We start from the raw sequence: 19,009 nt of genomic DNA, 5'->3' as shown, positions 1-19,009 counted from the left end.
GAAACATCCCCAAACATTACAGTACTTTAAACTCATTTGTACTATGGCTGATCGCACAGCATGCGTCACAATACTGAGACATTTTCAAAAATCCCCTCTGAGAAGGTGAACTTTCTCACCAAATACAACATTCAAATTCATAATTTCTCTTAGTAATCTGTCTATGGCATTTATAGCATGACTGGATGCCATGATGCATTCATCAATAATGAAAAGTTGGGCCTTTTTAATAGTTTTAGCAACTTCACTGTTTATATCAAGTCTAGAAATTGAAGTTTCATTTAATGGAATTGGTCATTTATATTGGGAATGAAAGGTTCTTCCACTGAGAAGTAAATTTGCAGCAATTCCTGTAGACACTGTGGGTAAAACAATACCCTCACAACCTCTAATATAATGTATTAAAACCTTATTGTGGGGAGCCGCTACAGTATTTTGGACAGGTTCAAGCCTTGGACTGATGAGAGGGCACAGTCCTCTCATTGCCACATGCAAGTCCCAGCTTAGAGGGCAGGGCCCTCCCAGCACAATTATAGCCAACAGCTATAGTTGTAAGCTTGAACCTATGGTCCAAACACATGGCCCCACATGCCTGAGTGATGTAGGCTTGATAGAGCTCAGGTGAATGTAGTTGAGTAGGATTGAAACCCAGGAGAATGTTGTAAATATCTTGATTACACCCTTACTTTGCCTGATGGCATCTGCTATAAAATACACAGCTGTGGCAGTGGTCACTGTCTCTCAGAGAAGCAGTGTCCCACCAAGACCCAGCTTTCATTCACTTGTCTGTCTTTTCTAAGCCCTTCAGCCACCCCCACTCGGGTTCACCCTTGGCCGTGCTGGCGTGGCACACTTTATAAATATATGCCTCCATGCTCCGAGGGCAGGTTCCTGCCTCAAACCTCGCCCTTACCGGAAACAGCTCTGGGAAACAGCTCAGGGAGGGTGTAGCCATTTCCAAGACAACACCTGCAGGACTGACTTCCTTCTGGTTGGTCGAGCCTTGGGTGGTGATGTTACACCCAAGGTTTTTATATAAATAGACTAGTAACCCGGTGCACGAAATTCATGTGGGGGGGGGTGGTAATCCCTCAGCCTGACCTGCACCCTCTCTAATCTGGGACCCCTCAGGGGATGTCCGACTGCCAGTTTAGGACATTTTAAACTGGCAGTCAGACATCCCTCTTGCAATCTGGGACCGCTGGCTCCTAACAACTCACCTGCCTGCCTGCCTGCCTGGCCACCCCTAACCACTTTGCCTGCTGGCCTGCTCTCTCCCAACTGCCCCCTACCAGCCTGATCACCCCCAACTGCCCTCCCCTTTTGGCGTGATCACCGCTAACCACCTCTGCCTTGGCCCACTACCATGACTTTGTCCGGAATGACATCCAGAAGGTCTCCTGGTCTAATTAGCACATTTCCCTTTTATTAGTATAGATTGCTCTTTCTGATGGAGGCATAGTTCTTGGAGAGTTCTTTCATTTTCTGTATACTCAAGTTTCACTCTTCTTCCCTCTATGTCATTTTTAGGTTTCTATCTTAGCTATCACTAATTCTTTCCCCCATCTGGTCAGCTCTATTTCCTGTGCTCACTAGTTCATTCTTGATTTCTTTTATTGAGTCCTTCATGTCCAGAATTTCTTTTTGGTTCTTTTCAAAAGTTTTAATCTTTTAGGTAAAGTACTCATTTTTTTCATTGATTCTATCATTTCTTAGCACATTTAAACTATGACTTGCTTCAATATTCAATATATTTTTGTTATTTTCATCCCCAAAGATACAATGTTTGTTGAAAACTGTTTGTGGATTTTCACAAAAGCAAAAGTACTGATAATTCAACTTTTTAATAAAAGCTACTTTCCTGTGAAAGAGGGAAATATTGATACGGCATCTTGTGTCCCCAAATTTCTACAAATGAAATACCTGATAAGATGATGCTTTCTTTTCTTCTGAGGTACAACTACTAAATCTAAAGACTTTAAAAAACATATTGGAAGTGGGAGTTGGGATCTTCAAGAACTAATAAGAGCCTCACAGAAAATAAGCAAATAACATTTTATTAAAAAGCCTTTAATATAAAATAATTCATGAAAAGTTTAAAATGGGTCCTGTTCCTTAGTGAGTTTTAAAGTATTACAAAGATTTCTTTATTTTGTAACTTCCATCACTCATTTCTCAGTATTTATTAAGTGTCTCATATCCATAAGATATGTGCAAGTTGTTGGGGATTAAAAAAATAAACTAGTAAGACAACCCAGCCCTAGTTGGTTTGGCTCAGTGGATAGAGAGTTGGCCTGCGGGCTGAAGGTTCCCATGTTCGATTCCGGCCAAGGGTACATGCCTGGGTTGTGGGCTTGATCCCCCATAGGGGGCATGCAAGAGGCAAAAGATCAATGATTCTCTCTCATCATTGATGTTTCTATTTCTCTCTCTCCCTCTCCCTTCTTCTCCGAAATCAATAAAAATACATTTTTAAAAAAGACATAGCCCATGGCCTTGGGAGCTTCATTATCTAGTATACATTGATTAAACTAAAATACTTTTAGTGCTCAAGGTATGGCTTTTTTTCCTTTAGTGTCTGCTAATACAATAAGCATTCAATAAACATTTGTTGGCTGAATTTCACCCTGGCATCCCTGTTTCATGGTCACTGAAAAGGATTTCACAAACTTAAAGATAAGCAAAACTTTAAGGTTAAATTTAATATGAACCCACACTTTGCAGATGGCTAATGGGGCACAGAAATGTTAAGTGACTTGTCCAGGGTCAACAGCAGAACTAAAACAAGAATTTAGAACACTCGGCTTCCAGCTAATCTCCATCATTTCAACCTTTGAAGATTTAAACACCCTCTACTCTTTCTTCTCTCTGTAATTAGCTCATTCATTTAGCCTGTTCATTTAACTTAGTCTCAACATATCTTCCTTTTAACTCTGTACTCATCTGTGCAGTATTCTCTAAACCCTCACAGGATTTCATGCTGTCTCTTCAATTGTAAAGCCCACCTTAGCTGTAACTTCAACGTGAATCTTCATATAGACTCTGAAATGAGTTGGAGCTCTTAGGCAAGAAAATAAAGCTCTGGCCACACATCTGAAACCTTATCGCATCCATCCTCTTCCTAGGCGCCCCAGTGTGTACCCCTGAGGTGTGTGTGGATGGATCCCAGGAGGAAGGAGAAGCAGTCACTCTGCTGGGCTGTGTCCCAGAAGCCCTCTGCCACAGCATCATTTCACTGTCATGTGCTCACCCCACTGAGAACGCGCTTATAATGAAACCCATAACAGCCTATTGTCACAAAAACCTAATGGGAAAATCCACAATTCTGATGGCATATGTCCTTAGTTCATCACACTTTTATCCTGAAATTTTGTCCTAATACAAATTTTTAAAAATTTATTTAGACAAGCTCTTGCCTGGTAATGTAAGATATATAACTAATTTTGGTATATATTGTTTATTGTAAAGTTTTGTGTGTTCTCTTGGATATCAGCAAAATTAGTAAAACTTTTTTTTTTTGGGGGGGGGAGTGATCTGTGACTAAAAGGTAATTCATAATGATTGTGAACAAAGATTGTAGACACACAAGAGACACCAACATCAGTAGCAGTTGGTAAAAAAAAATGTGAATTAAGCACTTTCAGTAGGAACACAGGATGTTACAACTTACTTTGTTTTGTAAGATCACAATAGAAATGTTTCATCTCAAAACACATTCCTTTGTAGCACAACCTCTAATTACAAATAGGAATTAATCCTGAAAAGCAGCATCTCTCACATACACATGGTCTTCTGTGAAAACTCATGTATGACAAGTAGGAATATCTTCTGTGTGCCCAGAGGAACAAATAGACCTATTTAAGCATTAAAATTATATCCAGCCTTAACATAAAAATAATCAATAGCAACAATATAATAACAACAACAAACTTACCACTGTCTGGAATTGGTTGTGGTGAGTTCTTTAACTTTAGATTTTGTTTTCCTTTTGTGGGTTTTTCTAAATTCACATCCTCTTTTTTCCCTTTCCTCTTTGGGGGCTGAGGAGATGAGTTGTCACTGGATCCCACAGTTGACTTAGATTGGCGATCATTTCCCTAAGTGGCAAAAGATTAGACCCTTATTATTGGCTAATGAACTCCCAAAGTGATTTCTAGTGAAGAAAAAAGAAGTCATTAAGTAGGCATTAGGTAAATAGGGCAGGGACCAGAGATGGATGCATTGTGCTGATTCTGCTTCGGTCCATTTTAATACCTATAATTAACTCTTTCCAGTGGCAAAAGAAGGGTCTGGGAGAGGAAGAAGAATAAAAATAATGATTGTTGATTAGTTAATATTACCATGTACTCGATAAAATTAAGTCACTCAATCTTCATACACCTGTGAAACAGGTACTATTGTCACCCCATTGTAAAGAGGAAAAAGGAGGCTTAGGCAGTAAGCCTTGTCCAAGGTTATGCCCCCAGCAAAGAGCACAGCAGGTCCTCTGCCCTAACCATCTCCTCCCTCCTGTGCTTTCTGAAGAATCAGCAGCTACCTATTAAATGCAGAATAGGGACAATCCTCAGTTTGATCAGTTAATTAAGAAATACCTTCTTGAGAACCAAGATGGTGGCATAGGTAAACACCTGAACTTGCTGCCGTGCACAACCACATTAAAACTACAACTAAAAGACAAAACGAATATCATTCAGAACACAGGAAGGCTGGCTAAGTGGAAATGCTACAACTAGAAGGAAACAGAAAAGCGCATTGAGTCTGGTAGGAGGTGCAGAGGTACAGAGGCACACAGAAAAGGGGCTGGCAGCTGGGCACGCTGTTGTCTTTTTCAATCAGGAAGGAGATACAAGCTCCGGACTGCTCTGAACTCCAGTTCCGGGTGAGAATTTGGGGACCCAGACTCATACGGAGGGAAACTGGACTGTCTGGCATCGGGCCGGAACGTGAGGGCGGCTTTCTCACAGAGGTACTTACAGCGGTCATTATTCCTACACAGACACAGACCCTGGGACCTCTCCGAGGCAGAGCAGACTAGCAGCCATTGTGGTTTGCTCCGCCCTGGTGATTCCCTGAGACCCCACCCCACCCAATTTACAACCCCACCCAAGCTTTGTGCAGAGGCTTTTGCATATGAATGGCCTGGCCTTTCTTCGCCTAAAAACCTGGGCAGACACAGTGAGTGCCAAAGCCCCACTGAAGCAACTCCTACCCCATAAGGGTATCTCCAGCACAGAAGTTCTCCCATTGTAAACACAACCAGTCCTCACAGCCCGGAGGTCAATTCCTCTCAGTGATACCAACAGCAATCAAGGCTTAACTACAACAAGACTGCACAAAGCCCATAAAGGGGTGCACCAAGAGTGTCTACCTCAGGTGATTAGGGGGGCTGAGCCACTGGGCCCTATAGAACACCTGGCACACAAAGCCACTCTATCAACACAGGCAAGCAGCCAAAACAGGGAGAGAAAGAAACGTCACAAACGAAAGAATTGGAGGAAAGCAAACTACTGGATATAGAGTTCAAAACCACGGTTATAAGGTTACTCAAGAATCTTCTAGAAACCTCTGAGAAATATAGTGAGACCCTCAAGGATATGAAAAAGGACCAATTAGAAATTAAGCATACACTGACTGAAATAAAGAATAATATACAGAGATCTAACAGCAGACTAGAGGATCCCAAGAATCAAGTCAAAGAAATACCTTCTTAACTAGTTGTCACTGTGAATGTATAGAGATAGTCATTTGAAGAGACATACACTGCGCTTGTAGAAATCTCCAATATTTACTCATCTGTTGGTGACTGCCATGGTCTCTATAAATTGCAAATCCAGTGCAACATAGACCCCAACAGTTCAAGACCACACGTCCACATTTCTGAAAGGCAGCACCCATGATCATACCTCCAGTGGTTCCCTCTAGTCCCCGAATACTTCTGGAAATGAAGACCTTGCATCTGCAAAGTGGGCTCCTCAGCAGAAAGGTGGGATTGAGTTTCAGCGGCTCCTGTCACTGGCCCAAGTATGGCTCCTGTGGAGCCACGTAATAGCCACGACAGTGGTGGTTACTGTGAGTGTTCAAGGGGCAGCTGTGCTGATCTCAGCTACTGCGTGGCCATTGCTACAGCAAGAGACTCCCTCCTAACAAGACAGCCTTGACTCTCAGATGCTCAGGTGCTAAACTTACCTGAGTGTGCAGAGTGTGAAGCTGCAGGTAACAGAAAAAAAAAATGTAAGTTTTAGAAACCCAAAATACCTGGCTCAGAGCCACTGCTCTGCCAATGATCACCTATGTGAACTTGGGCTAGTTCCTCCCTTGTTTGGCCTGTCTCCTCATCAGTTAAATGGGGTTAATGTACCTGCCTTTAGGTCTATAATAAGAATGAAGTGGTCCAGTTTATAAAGTAACTGGTACTGTGCCTGACATAGCATTCATTCAATGAGCATCAGAGTGCTTTCTATAAGAGCAAAGAGATCATATATTTTTCTTAAAAATCCTATCAAACACACATATTGGGTGCAATCTTTATGCAATATTTGTACTATGCTAGTATCTAAAAATAAATATAGCAATACTAAATAAACAAATCTGCCTGGAAACCTATTATAACTGCTCATTTTAAACATTTATATATTCAGTCATTCAAAAGTATTTAAATAGCTTTAGCTATCACCCAATTAAGAACAGCAAAATTCACAGCCTTATAAATGAAGTTATTTATGCTATTTTGTCACAGCCTACAAGAAAATGAATTATGCATAGATTTATTAACAGTATAAAATTTGTCTGAATCTATAACACTTTTTTGCATAATTTAATTTCCTATTCAAACTGCAATTTAAACATACAGTTTCCATTTAATCATTGAATTAACTGCTACCAGAGTTGTGGTGTGTTTTTATTCCTTTTCTTTTCTTCAATGATTCTCTCTCAAAAGGCCATAAATTGCCTGGCAGATGAAACAGATAATATGATTATAGAGGATATTCTGAAACTATCAGCCAGGTCTCATATTCCAGTCTATTTCCAACTATATCTATTCATCCCAAGATTTAAAAACTGTAAAAGCCTTGAATGAAAGGAGTAACCCCTTTAGGAGCCTATGGGAACATTCAGAGATGCTGTGGAACTTTCAGGGACTAAAATGAAGCCTTGTGAATGAGAAACTTTGGATCTTGGCACAACAGGTTCTACAGCTCTCTGGTAACAGTCTTGTTCACAGACAGGTATAACAATGGAGAAGCAGAGCCCTATCCTGGAATGGAATGCCTAGGGGTTATATAATTTTAAAAATTCTCTTGAATGTTCTGAAAATTCTGCCTAACCACATTTCTGGTAGTGACACTCAGAAGGGTGATTCTGGATCATCAAGAGAGACCAGTTGATTCCAATAAATATACAGGGCACGACTTTGGACACTGTTGCTCATGCATTCATTACCGAGTAATGACTAATCACCAGGCACTTTGTAAGAACAAAAACTGAGAACAAGTTAAAAATTGTTTTGTAATTAGAAGACTGGTTAATAATTTAAATGCTTATCCTTTTAAAAATGTTGATTCACCTAAAGTGTTAATATAAAAAATATATAAGAAGTTATATACATACATATGGAGAGATATATATGGAGAGAGAAGAGAGAGATAATGACAGCTCCATCATTGCAATTACAAAAGACAATTCTTACAGAAGAGAGAGAGAGAGAGAGAGAGAGAGAGAGAGAGAGAGAGAGAGAAATGAAGAAGGAAATTTTCCTTCTTTTGGGGACGTCCACCAGTGGCTAATTACTTGGGCACATAGATAGTCATTGCTATTTTGGGAGCAGAGTGAATAGGGGAATTTTGCCATCTCACACAGCTGTGCCAGTTGATGAAACAATGTTATCGAGTAGCTCTTATGTGCTAAATACCCATTAACACAAATATTTATAGATAGATATCATTGTCATCACTTTATAGATAATAAAGGAACTCAATTTCTCAAGATTACCCAGGTCTGATTTTTCTGTTACACAGGAGCTGCTTGATGCCAAGGCACTAGAAACAGCTATTATGTTGGATGGTTTCCTTAAAAAAGCTACCTGGAAGTGACACAGTGGAAGGGATCTAGAAGCAGCCTATTTTACAGCATGTCCTATGCAAAAACTTGACCTCAGTGATACTTAAACCACTGTCCTGCCTTTTGCCTCACACACATCTCAGCTTATCTGACAGGAATAGCAAAGTTCTAGCTCAAACTAGCAAAAAACTATTAAGAGCCGGGCTGGTGTGACTCAGTGGTTGAGTGTTGACCCATGAACTAGGAGGTGGTTCCATACCCAGTCAGGACACATGTCTGGGTTGTGGGCTTCACCTGCAGTGGAGGATGTGCAGGAGGTAACCCATCAATGATTCTCTCTCAGCACTGATGTTTCTAACTTTCTCCCTCTCCCATCCTCTCTCTGAAATAAAAAAAAAAAAAACATATTTGGGGGGGGGAACCTTATAAGAGCCCTTTCATCACCCTCACTCTACTGAAACTGGGATTTTTAAGTAGTCCCCAAAGCAATGTCCAACAAAACCCAAACAGCTCAGGTTTATTTCATTACTACAGAAACTCATTTCCAGCCCCCAGGAAAACCTGTCATAAAACATCAAGTTTAAAATAATTCTGTGAGGATTTTGCCTATTGGAGCAGCCACCTGTGTCTCAGGGACGCACCCAGGAGGAGGACTTGAAGAGCAGCAACTGGACAGGACTCAGGTGGTGCTGCTCTCACTTGAGCGTCTGGTGAGAGCAAGTGTGAGAAGCCCTCCCATTCACACTGGACTCAGTTTCTCCACCAGGTAAATGGAGTTTTAGGAGCATGTGGAACTTTTCTTGCTTCACAGTGACTTTGTGATATGTAGATAATCATGTGGATGTCTTTTAAATCAAAACCTTAACAATTATAATGTCTTAATCTGTAAATTATTGATCACAAGATGTATTAACCATATGGTCATAAGAGTCTTCGGCTGTAACTTTCAAATACTTCTCTGATTTTGCACCTCTCCCACTAGAGGGCGCTCTGATTCTACACGAAGTTGCCTCACAGCTAGAGAACAGACTTTTGCTGATGGGTTTATTTTTTAAACTTTGTAAAACTCAAGACAATTCACTTAAATCTTCCTTTGGTTTTCAAGGTTAGGGCCACAACTTAAAAATATTCACAACTGCCCTGGCTGAGTTGCTTAGTTGGTAGGAGTGTTGTCCCATACACCAAAAGGTGGCAGGTTCGACTTCTGGTCAGGGCACATGCCCAGGTTACAGGCTCGATTCCCAGGAGGGGATGTGTGGAAGGCAGCCAAGTGATGTGTGGAAGGCAGCCAATTGATGTTTCTCTCTCATCGATATTTCTATCTCACTATCTGTCTCCCTTCCTTTCTCTCTATAAAAACATAGTTTAAAAAAACACAAAACAAACAAAACATATCCTCAGGAGGATTAAAAAATCTATAATAATAAAAGCGTAATATGCTAATTAGACCAGACAGCCAAATGACCTTCCAGATGTCATTCCTGATGTCCTTCTGGATGAAGCTATGGCGGCAGGGGGGCTGAGGCAGAGGCAGTTGGGTGATCAGGCAGGCAGGCAGGCAAGTGGTTGGGGCTCCGGCAGTGGTCCCAGATTGTGAGAGGGATGTCCGACTGCCGGTTTGGGCCCTGTCCCGGGATTGGGCCTAAACCAGCAGTTAGAAATCCCACAAGGGGTTCCGGATTGGAGTGGGTGAGCAGGCAGGCAGGCAGGCAAGTGGTTGGGGTGATCAGGCAGGCACGCAGAGGCAGTTAGGGGTGATCAGGTAGACAGGCAGGTGAGCAGTTAGGGGTGATCAGGCATACAGTCAAGTGGTTAGAGGCGATGAAGCAGGCAGGCAGGGTGGTTAGGGATAATCAGGCAGTCAGGCAGGGTGGTTAGGGGTGATCAGGCAGGCAGGCAGGGTGATTAGGGGTGATCAGGCAGACAGGCAGGTGAGCAGTTAGGAGCCAGCGGTCCCAGATTGTGAGAGGGATGTTCGACTGCTGGGATGGGGCCTAAACTGACAGTCAGACATCCCTCAAGGGTCCCGGATTGCGAGAGGGTGCAGGCCAAATTTCGTGCACCTGGCCTCTAGTATATAATAAAAATCATCCCAATTTGCTCATTTCTTTGACTTCCCCAGCACTTGGAGTCTGTATCAGGGTGGCTTCTGGTCTTGTCCTGCTTTTCCCAGGGCATTCCCTGGCTGATTTGAAAGTATCTGCTTGACCCCAGAACCCCTCACTCCTCACATTCCTACCACAAGGGCGGAACTCTGCTGACCAAGTCACTGATGTACCAGCAAACTGTACAAACTGCGGCAGCTTTCTTTCTCTCTCTTTAAAGTTCTATCAAGCCCTAACCACATTCCCCTTCATTATGCAATAGAGCAATCCCTAGAAAATTGTGTGGAAAAATGAATTCCTAAGATCCAGGTCTGTGTGCACATGAGTTCAGGGATGCTTTCCCGCTGATTTGGCAGTGGATCCCCAAGTTTAAAGCCAACTTTCTCAGAGTCCAGTTCACTCAACCCCCCAAGTCAGTGCCACGCCATTAATGCTCTTAAAAACACATGCATTCTCGAGGGAACCAATTGATTAAAGGAAAGGAGTAAATGAATCCTTCTGTTAAAAATAGAGGTTGTGACTCTGGAATTCTGACCTGAGATGTTCTCTATGTGGGGTTCACTGCCAGTCATGCACACATCCACTAACCAGGTTTTAAGAACCTACCATGTGCCAGGTGAGGTGTTCCTCACTGTTCAAATATGACCTCATAAAAGAGGCCTACCCACCCACCAGTTTGGGAAGCCATTTATCATCTTCTCTAGCAGAGAGGTATGGACAAGGAACCCAGAATGCTGGTGATCCCTGAGCCCTGGCAAAGGTCAGAGCTATGCACCCACTGTTCAGTGGAGACAATGGTAGCTGAAGCAACTTCTCCACCAGATAGTCATGTAAATCCTTACTGATGAGATAGTCTGTCTATTAGTGGAAATTGCCTGCCTAAGGGCTATGGGTGTATCCCACACTGAATAAAAGGGTGGCAAGGCCTGAGTACAGGCGGAGTCCTTCCTCTTGGGATGGGCTCCCGCGTGGCCCCCCAATTTCCAAATTATTATTTCTTGTCTCATCTCTGTCATTTGCATGCGGCCCCTTCTCCAGAGCCCAAACCCTGAACCACGCGGGACATGGGTCACTTCACACACCAGGATGTTATGCAGGCCGATGCTCTATCCACCGAGCCAAACAGGCCAGGGCATCCCCATGTCTTTTTTTAAAAATATATTTTTATTGATTTCAGAGAGGATGTGAAAGAGAGATAGAAACATCAATGATGAGAGAGAATCATTGATCGGCTACCTCCTTGATGTCCCCAATTGGGGATCGAGCCTGCAAACCAGGCCTGTGCCCTGACCAAGAATCAAACAATGACCTCCTGGTTCTAGGTCCACGCTCAACCACTGAGCCACACCAGCCAGGCTCTTCCCGTGTCTTAATGCATTTTTCATGAAGCTTCTCACTAACTAATACCAAATATATTGTGTATTTGTTTCTCTTTTTCCTCCTCTATATGTTCAGTGTTTTCTCAGGAATCTCTGTCTCCCCCTACCCACCAAGCACTAAAACGTACTCAATAAATGCCCATGATGAATGTATCAACCAATAACAACAGACCATTGCAACATATTCAAAGAAGAATTATCATAGAGGCCCATTTCACGTGCTGCCACCTGTCCAAGTCACCTGCATCACATGTCTGGGCACCAGCTGTCCCACAGCCCCTGCTCCTATTCTTGCCCCAACTCACTTTCTGTAGACACCATGGCCAGAATGGTCTTTTCAAAATGTAAATCAAATGGTATCACCCTCTTTGTCTAACCCTCAGATGCTATCCTATCAAGGAATAAAACCCAAACTCAGGTTCAGGCGCTGCCTGCCAATTTTATCTCAAACCTCATTGGCCTTCTTCCTGCCCTCCTCATTTGCCAAGCTCGTGACCAAGGGCCTTTGTAATTTTTTCTCTGCTGTAAAGGCTCTTTTCTCCCCTGCCCCAGCTTTGTATAGCAAGCTCTATCATTAAACTCTCTGTCTCAGAACTTTTATCTGTAGGTGCCCTGCCACGTTTTATTTTACACATTGCACCTATACCATCGGATAATGTAAGTTACATCAGGTCTGAAACCTGCCTATCTGTTCACCATTATATGCCTGGTACCTAGAGTAGTTCCTGGCACTTAGTAAGTGCTCGATAAATGTGTTGAGTGGATAACTGAATGAGGAGATGAGTGGATGGACAAATGTGCAGCCTGCCTTGGGAGTATTGTGGAAAGAGGAACAAACTCTGCTATCATGTTATTTTTCTAAGTCAGAGCATGGAAATATAATTCTGAGTCTTTTCTTTCTATGAGATGGAAATAGTCTTTCATTAGAGACCACTTACTCAAAAAGGCCTTTCCTGACACACCTATATAAGGCAGTTCTTTTTTGATTGCCTCGCATATTCCTCAGCACTGTTCTTTCATTTTCATCATGTTATTGTGTATTTGTGAAATTATTTAACCTTTGTCTCCCCAATTAGTCCACAAACTAAGAGAAAGCACCATGTCTCTTTGCTCATCACTGTCTCCCTGGGGCTTAGTTCCACACCAAATACATGGAAAACCTAATCAATCATTTTTAGATGACACAGTATTCATAGCACAGATTCTAAATTGCATGCGAGTGCCTCCTGCACATGAATTTTAAAGCAGAAAACACATTTTTAATAAATATTTTAGACATTCCAAATTACAGAATAGTAAGCACATACTAATAATTCCAAAGTTCATTTTTATTGTGAATGCAAAGAGTTGAGCCATGATCTTGATTCTGACATTAACTTTCCCTGTGACCTAGGGTCACTTATTCAACTACACTGAGTCTCTGTTTACTCATCACTCTTCCAGTTACAATGGGAGAATGAATGAGCTCATATTTGCCTGGCACACAGAAGTGATCCCACCCCAAAGTCCTGAAGAAGAACAAGAGGACAAAATTTCCAAACCCTAAATTCATGGGTTTATTTAGCTTTATAGTGGCTAATGTATTTTTCAACTATTAGAATATTCTCCATCTTCTTTCTCTCTATACCCTTATTAGTTGTCTCAAACCTGGGTCCTCTGTGGTTCTCACTGCACTTTCTCTCCAGGTGCCACTCACCCATCCTCTCACTGAACAGCATGGTGAGGCCTGCTCCTTGCCAGGCCGTGCTGGGTGCTAGGAAAGAACACTACAATGACAGGTGTCTGCTCTTCAGCTATGACCATAATGTGGATGAACTTGCAAATCTACATCTGATGACCATATCAGGTCTCAGACTCCATCATTTATAATTGCTTGTTGAACATATCTACTAGATTTCATGATCATACTTCCAACTTAAGCAGGTCATTATTTTTCCTGACTGCCTTCTCCTTGGCCATTGTACTACCATTTTCTCAGGCATCCAAGCTCAAAAACTTGCAGTTATCTTTGGCTCCATCCTCTCCAATAACCCCACCAATCACCAAGCAAATCTTTCATTTGTTCCTGAGCAGTAATCACCTCCTGCTACTTCTACCACCTACCCAGTCTAGACTCTTATCACTTCACTACAGGCCCAGTGCACAAAATTCATGCACAGGTAGGGTCCCTAGTGGCTGCCGGCTGCCAGCTGCCAGCCAGGGCCTCCCTTCCCTGGCTGCCTGCCACTGCAGCCACCTGGGGCAGGGACAGCAGGGGCAGGAGCCACTGGCAGTTGGCCAGCTGGCCCTGCCCCCTGGCCGAACTCCTGGTTGAGGGGACAATTTGCATATTAGGCTTTTATTATATAGGACTAGTGGCCCAGCACACAAAATTCATGCATGGGGGGGTGTCCCATCTGGGACCAATCTGGGACCCCCTCGGGAGATGTCTGACTGCCAGTTTAGGCCTGATCCCACAGGGGGTCTCACAGGGATCAGGTCTAACCCAGCAGTCGGACATCCCTGTCACAATCTGGGACCACTGGCTCCTAACCCTCACCTGCCTGCCTATCTGATCACCCCTAACCACTCTGCTGCTGGCCTGATCAACCCCAACTGCCTGCCCCTGCTGGACTGTTTACCCCCAACTGCCTTCCCCCAACATCCCTCCATTGCTGGCCTGATCGCCCCTAACTACCTCTGCCTCGGCCCCCCCACCATGGCTTTGTCTAATTAGCATATTACCCTTTTATTACTATAAAATAGAGACCTGGTGCATGGGTGGGGGCTGGCTGGTCTGCCCTGAAGAGGGTCCCAGATCATGATGGGGGTCCACTTGGGGGGTGGGATTGACCTGGGCAAGGGGCCTGGGGTGGTTTTCAGGCTGGCCACGCCCCCATCGGGGTGAGGGTCCCAACTGGCTGTCATGGCCGGCCAGGGCAAGGGGCTAAGGGCCATTTTCAGGCTGGCCATGACCCCTTCAGGGTGAGGGTCCCTACTGGGGGATATGGCTGGTCTGGGAGAGGGGCTGAGGGCCGTTTGCAGGCCAGCCACACCCCCATTGTGCTGAGGGTCCCCACTGGGGGCAGGAAGGCCCTCTGGTCGCAATCCCTCCCCTGCCAGTTGCTCAACAGAAGCCTTTAGAAGTGGTACTCCTATGGTCTGCTTCCTTTTCTCATTTTTAAATGCAGTAATAATAGCACCTGCCTCATGGGGTGAAGATTAAGTAAGTCACACCTGTAAAGGCGGTCATAGTGTTGAGCCCTCAAGTTCACTAAATATCAGCAAGTATTATTGCTTCTCCTTTCCTCACACTGTTCCTTCCATCTGAAGCCCTTCCCCCCTCATCGACTTTGCTTTAATCTTAAAGAGTCCTACAAGGTATAACTCTCTCATGTTTACCAGTCCCATCACAAATTTGGTGGTAAGCTTGTTGGTTACCTTTTCAAGCTATCTTCTCTATTTCAATGAGATTGTACATTTCCTGAGGGGCAAGTGCTTTGTCATAAGCTGTATGAGTCCCAGGGAATGAGTGGCTAATAAAGGTCTGCTGTTTGTTATGGTGAGTTCAGCACTACTTCTTCACACAAAATTTTTTTTTTCAAGAATTTCACAGGATATAACCAAAAGGATGGAGAGACATCTCAACCATCACCAGAAAGCAGTGTCATTGCCAAACAGCCATTTATTTCACAAAACACCATAATAAGCATTTTGCTTCCTTAATTCAGAGAGGGGAAATAGCAAATCAGTCCTGACCACTATCGGTCTGGAAATTCAATCAAAAGGGTGGAAAGAGAAGCCTTAGCTAGAAGAACTCTGTCAAAGCCACAGTGTGGCATGACATAAAACTCATCTCCATAAGAACTACAGACAAAAAATACAGAGAAGTTAAGGAATTACCTACTACTGTGTGTCACAGTTCCCATATACCAGGCATTCAATAAACTTTGCTGAATTAACGAATGAATGAATGATGAATGGAAAAGATTCTGATAGGGAATAAATATTTGAAATGATTCTCAATCTTTTAAAGAACTATATGTGAGGATCACCATTTTCTTACAAAAACTTCTTTTTTAGTCTTTGTCAGAGATAGGAAATAGGACTGGGTGGACCACTAATGTGACCTACCCCAGCATTTCTTCTAGTGTTATGTATTATTGCCTAGATTTCAACTGTGATATAAATTGTATCAGGTCTACAACAAGGAAAAAGATATCTATTTCAAAATATATATTCTAAAAATGTTAGCTCTCATGTAAGACCTTAATTGTAACATTAATGTCCTAGTGTTGTTTCACACAATTGCTTATATACCAGCTTGCTTTTATTTCTTCAAATTTAATTGAAATGCAAAGGACAGTCTCAATGTATTGTACAGAAATATAGAACATTAATGAGTAAACCATCTGATACTTACACTCCCTTTGCACTTTCTGGATCCCACAATAGGAGGCAGTGAAGAAGCTTTCTGGCTGTGAAAACAAATTGCAATTTAGAAATACGAGTGTCATTTACAAATAATATACAATGCAAGACAATTGTCATCCCAATTTGTCATCCCAGTCTGGAAGTCAACTGTTTACTGATATCAGTGTTTCACAAAAGTACTACATACTTTCCCAATTTCACGAGGACCACCATAAAATTTCAAAATTCCATTCTAAAAGATGTTTACTATTTTTCTGCATACTATTGTCATTGATACTTAGCACAAACCTTTAGTACCACATTATGTTCTTTCACAGCATTTTTATTTAATTCCCTGAATTTTCCATATGAATTTCAAAAGATCATTTCTCAAGCTGAGTAATGATTTTGCCAAATTGAGTTTAAAACAAAAATTTATCTCTCTAGCTCTTTAAACTCCTATGCTGTCTGCCTCTGATAGGAGTTCAGAATGGTACCACACGGACATTTATATTCAGGAACTTTCTAAACCAGTCTCTCGTATCAAAAAATAAAAACTCTCTTCAACTATAGGAATGTTGTTTCATGGATGTCTATATTATTAGGAAAAGACGTATTCTGGAACTCAACTGAAACTCTGTAAATAAGAGGATACAGAGATAAATGTCATCTTACTAATTTGCCTGAGAAAGGTCACCATGAGTTAGAGTTTTCCCACTACCATCAATTACACACTGACGCTAACAACAGACTAATCCAGTATTGCTTGGCAGGCTGTGGAAGGATTTGATTTCATGGACGGGTAAGGATGGTTAGCAATAAGTCTGCTGGTGAGTAATTCTAAAGTGCTGGGAAACCATGTGCTCTTGCATACATTAAACAACATCCCTGAAATTTGGTTTCATCTAATACTTATCTAGAGACCCTCAACTGAGCTCTCCATCAGGCTGCACAAACTGTGAATTAATGGACAACATATTGGTGACATTCTGCTCTGTCTACAAGTATCACCCACCCTAGCAGAGAACCACCAAAAAGTTCTGTTTCCAATAGCAAAATGGTCACCAAATATCTGTAAATTGCAGTAGAGGTTGATCCCTGGGCACCATGAGCAAGCTGAAGGGAGGGTCCCAGCACAGGCCAGGAGCCAGGGGCTCCTCAGGCATGCCTATAAGGTCCAGCTACTTTGCTGAAATAAGGCATCTTTCACCAATATATGACATTGCATAGAGAAAAATGGTCCTCAGTGTATCATGAGTAATTAAAATTGTTATCTATAAAATTTTGCATATATTAACTACAAAAGCAGTTAATCTATTTATTTTGCACAAGTGGAATTTTATTGTAGGAGGCAGCCAATCAGTGATTCTCTATCATTATTGATGTCTCTATTTCTCTTTTCCTCTCCCTTCTTCTCTGAAATCAATGAAAATTTATATTTTTTTAAAAGAAGCTAATTGCTCTGTATCCTCTTCACAAGAGTAAATCTTTATATTTGTTATAAAATCATAAATGAATAGAAAAAAAATAAAAACATAGAAAAAATATATACTATTTAGTTTTTCATAGATTTCCAAAAATTATTGTGCAATAGACCTCAATCTCCAATCATGGCAAAAAAACAAAGGCCAATGTATATCATTTATGCTTTGCAGTCTAACTGATAAACAAGATTATATAAAATACACCAATGGTCAGCAAAAGACTCAATGCTAATTCAAGTGATAACTAACATATGAGAGGTAAATAAGGATGAAAACTTACCCGTAAGACCTTCTCATGGTTGACTTGTCAAAAAGTAATTCACTGTAAGGCAATTTCTTAAACTTATCTCTGCCAACAGCCACATAGAACTGTCCATTCTCCAACTCTGTCCCACTTTCAACCAGTTTTCCTTCTAAAGTATAAAGTCTGCCAAAATATGAATGCCAACAATTAAAATTTTAACAAGCATTGAAAAAACTGCTTAAAATTACAAAGTAAATAAAAACATTCTGTTCTTAATTTGGCTCATCTGTTACTATCCCAATTATTGAATTACAAATGCCTCAAAGCCATTAGATTCAACTAAATGCCAATGTTATAATGCAGACACAGTTACTAACTAGCACAGTGTTTCATCCCAATGCACTGACAATCTAACATGGTATCCCCTGTGGCTGCCATATTAAGATTTTAGAAGGGAAGATTTAACTGGTACAGAGAGCGGTGCCTTAAATAAAGCCCAGCTTCTGTTGAAGTTTGACTGTTCTATTTACATTTGGGAAGTACTTTTAAAGTTTATTTTCTTAATATACTTGTCAGAATGATTTGCCTCCTAAAGCATTCTGTATATGAGCAGCCATCAGCCAAAAGATTACATCTAAACACACAAAACTGGGTCAGAAAACAAGAGGTTGAGAGGGCAGGAGGTGAAAGAACCCATTGCCAGTATTAATGATGCAGAACCACATAACATTACTGCTTCTTTCTTTTTTTCCCCTGCCTTCCCTCATCTTCCCAGAATAGATTTCACAAGAACCTCCCTTTACTGTAAAACTGCTGCTGCAAACTACAATTAATATGTTACTTATTCAAAGAACAGTGATAATTTTGTGGACCATTTAAAGTATCCAGAGAATTTCTTTAAAGAGCCGAGGGCGGGGGGGAGCCTACTAAAAAACTACACAAAAAGACAATGCAGGTATTTGAAGGTTATAAACAAGAGCAACTAGGTAGATTTCAAGAAAATCATTCAAAAATTATCAGGCTTCCTATACTGTATAATAAATGTTAGTAACATTTGCAAAGGAAATGAAAAGTCCATTGACCTGTCTGCTTGTTTACTGATTATGTAAAAAGAAAATAGCCACCAAAATCCTGGAATGTGTTTGTGTTGAGTTAGTATCAAGACCTTTTCTTTTATAACATTGTACTCCTCTCCCTACAAGTCAACACTTCACCCAGGGCTCTGGTTTTCCTGCCTGGACCTAACCCAGGGTTTCTGAACACTGTTTGGACAAGACTATGCTCTTTTGGAGAGGTGGGAGGCTGTCCTGTGGACTGTAGATAACAGCACCTTTGGCTTCTACCCCC

At 41.8% G+C, this 19,009-nt stretch overlaps 1 protein-coding gene across 1 annotated transcript in view; it reads right to left on the bottom strand.

Moving 5' to 3' along the window:
* Positions 1–19,009, bottom strand: part of DCDC2 (doublecortin domain containing 2) — a 246,346-nt gene that overhangs the window by 106,055 nt on the left and 121,282 nt on the right. Inside the window, exons 8-10 of the mRNA XM_006757281.2 lie at positions 17,699–17,845; positions 15,945–15,999; positions 3,935–4,097 (exon numbers count right to left, since the gene is read on the bottom strand). Of these exons, the coding sequence (XP_006757344.1) occupies positions 3,935–4,097; positions 15,945–15,999; positions 17,699–17,845 (365 nt within the window). The remainder of the gene's footprint in view (positions 1–3,934; positions 4,098–15,944; positions 16,000–17,698; positions 17,846–19,009) is intronic.

This window comes from Myotis davidii, unplaced genomic scaffold, assembly GCF_000327345.1.
Source record: "Myotis davidii unplaced genomic scaffold, ASM32734v1 scaffold53, whole genome shotgun sequence".
Classification (NCBI taxonomy): Eukaryota; Metazoa; Chordata; class Mammalia; order Chiroptera; family Vespertilionidae; genus Myotis; species Myotis davidii.
Note: the sequence above shows the minus strand (reverse complement) of the source record. Positions and strands in the feature narration are given on the sequence as shown.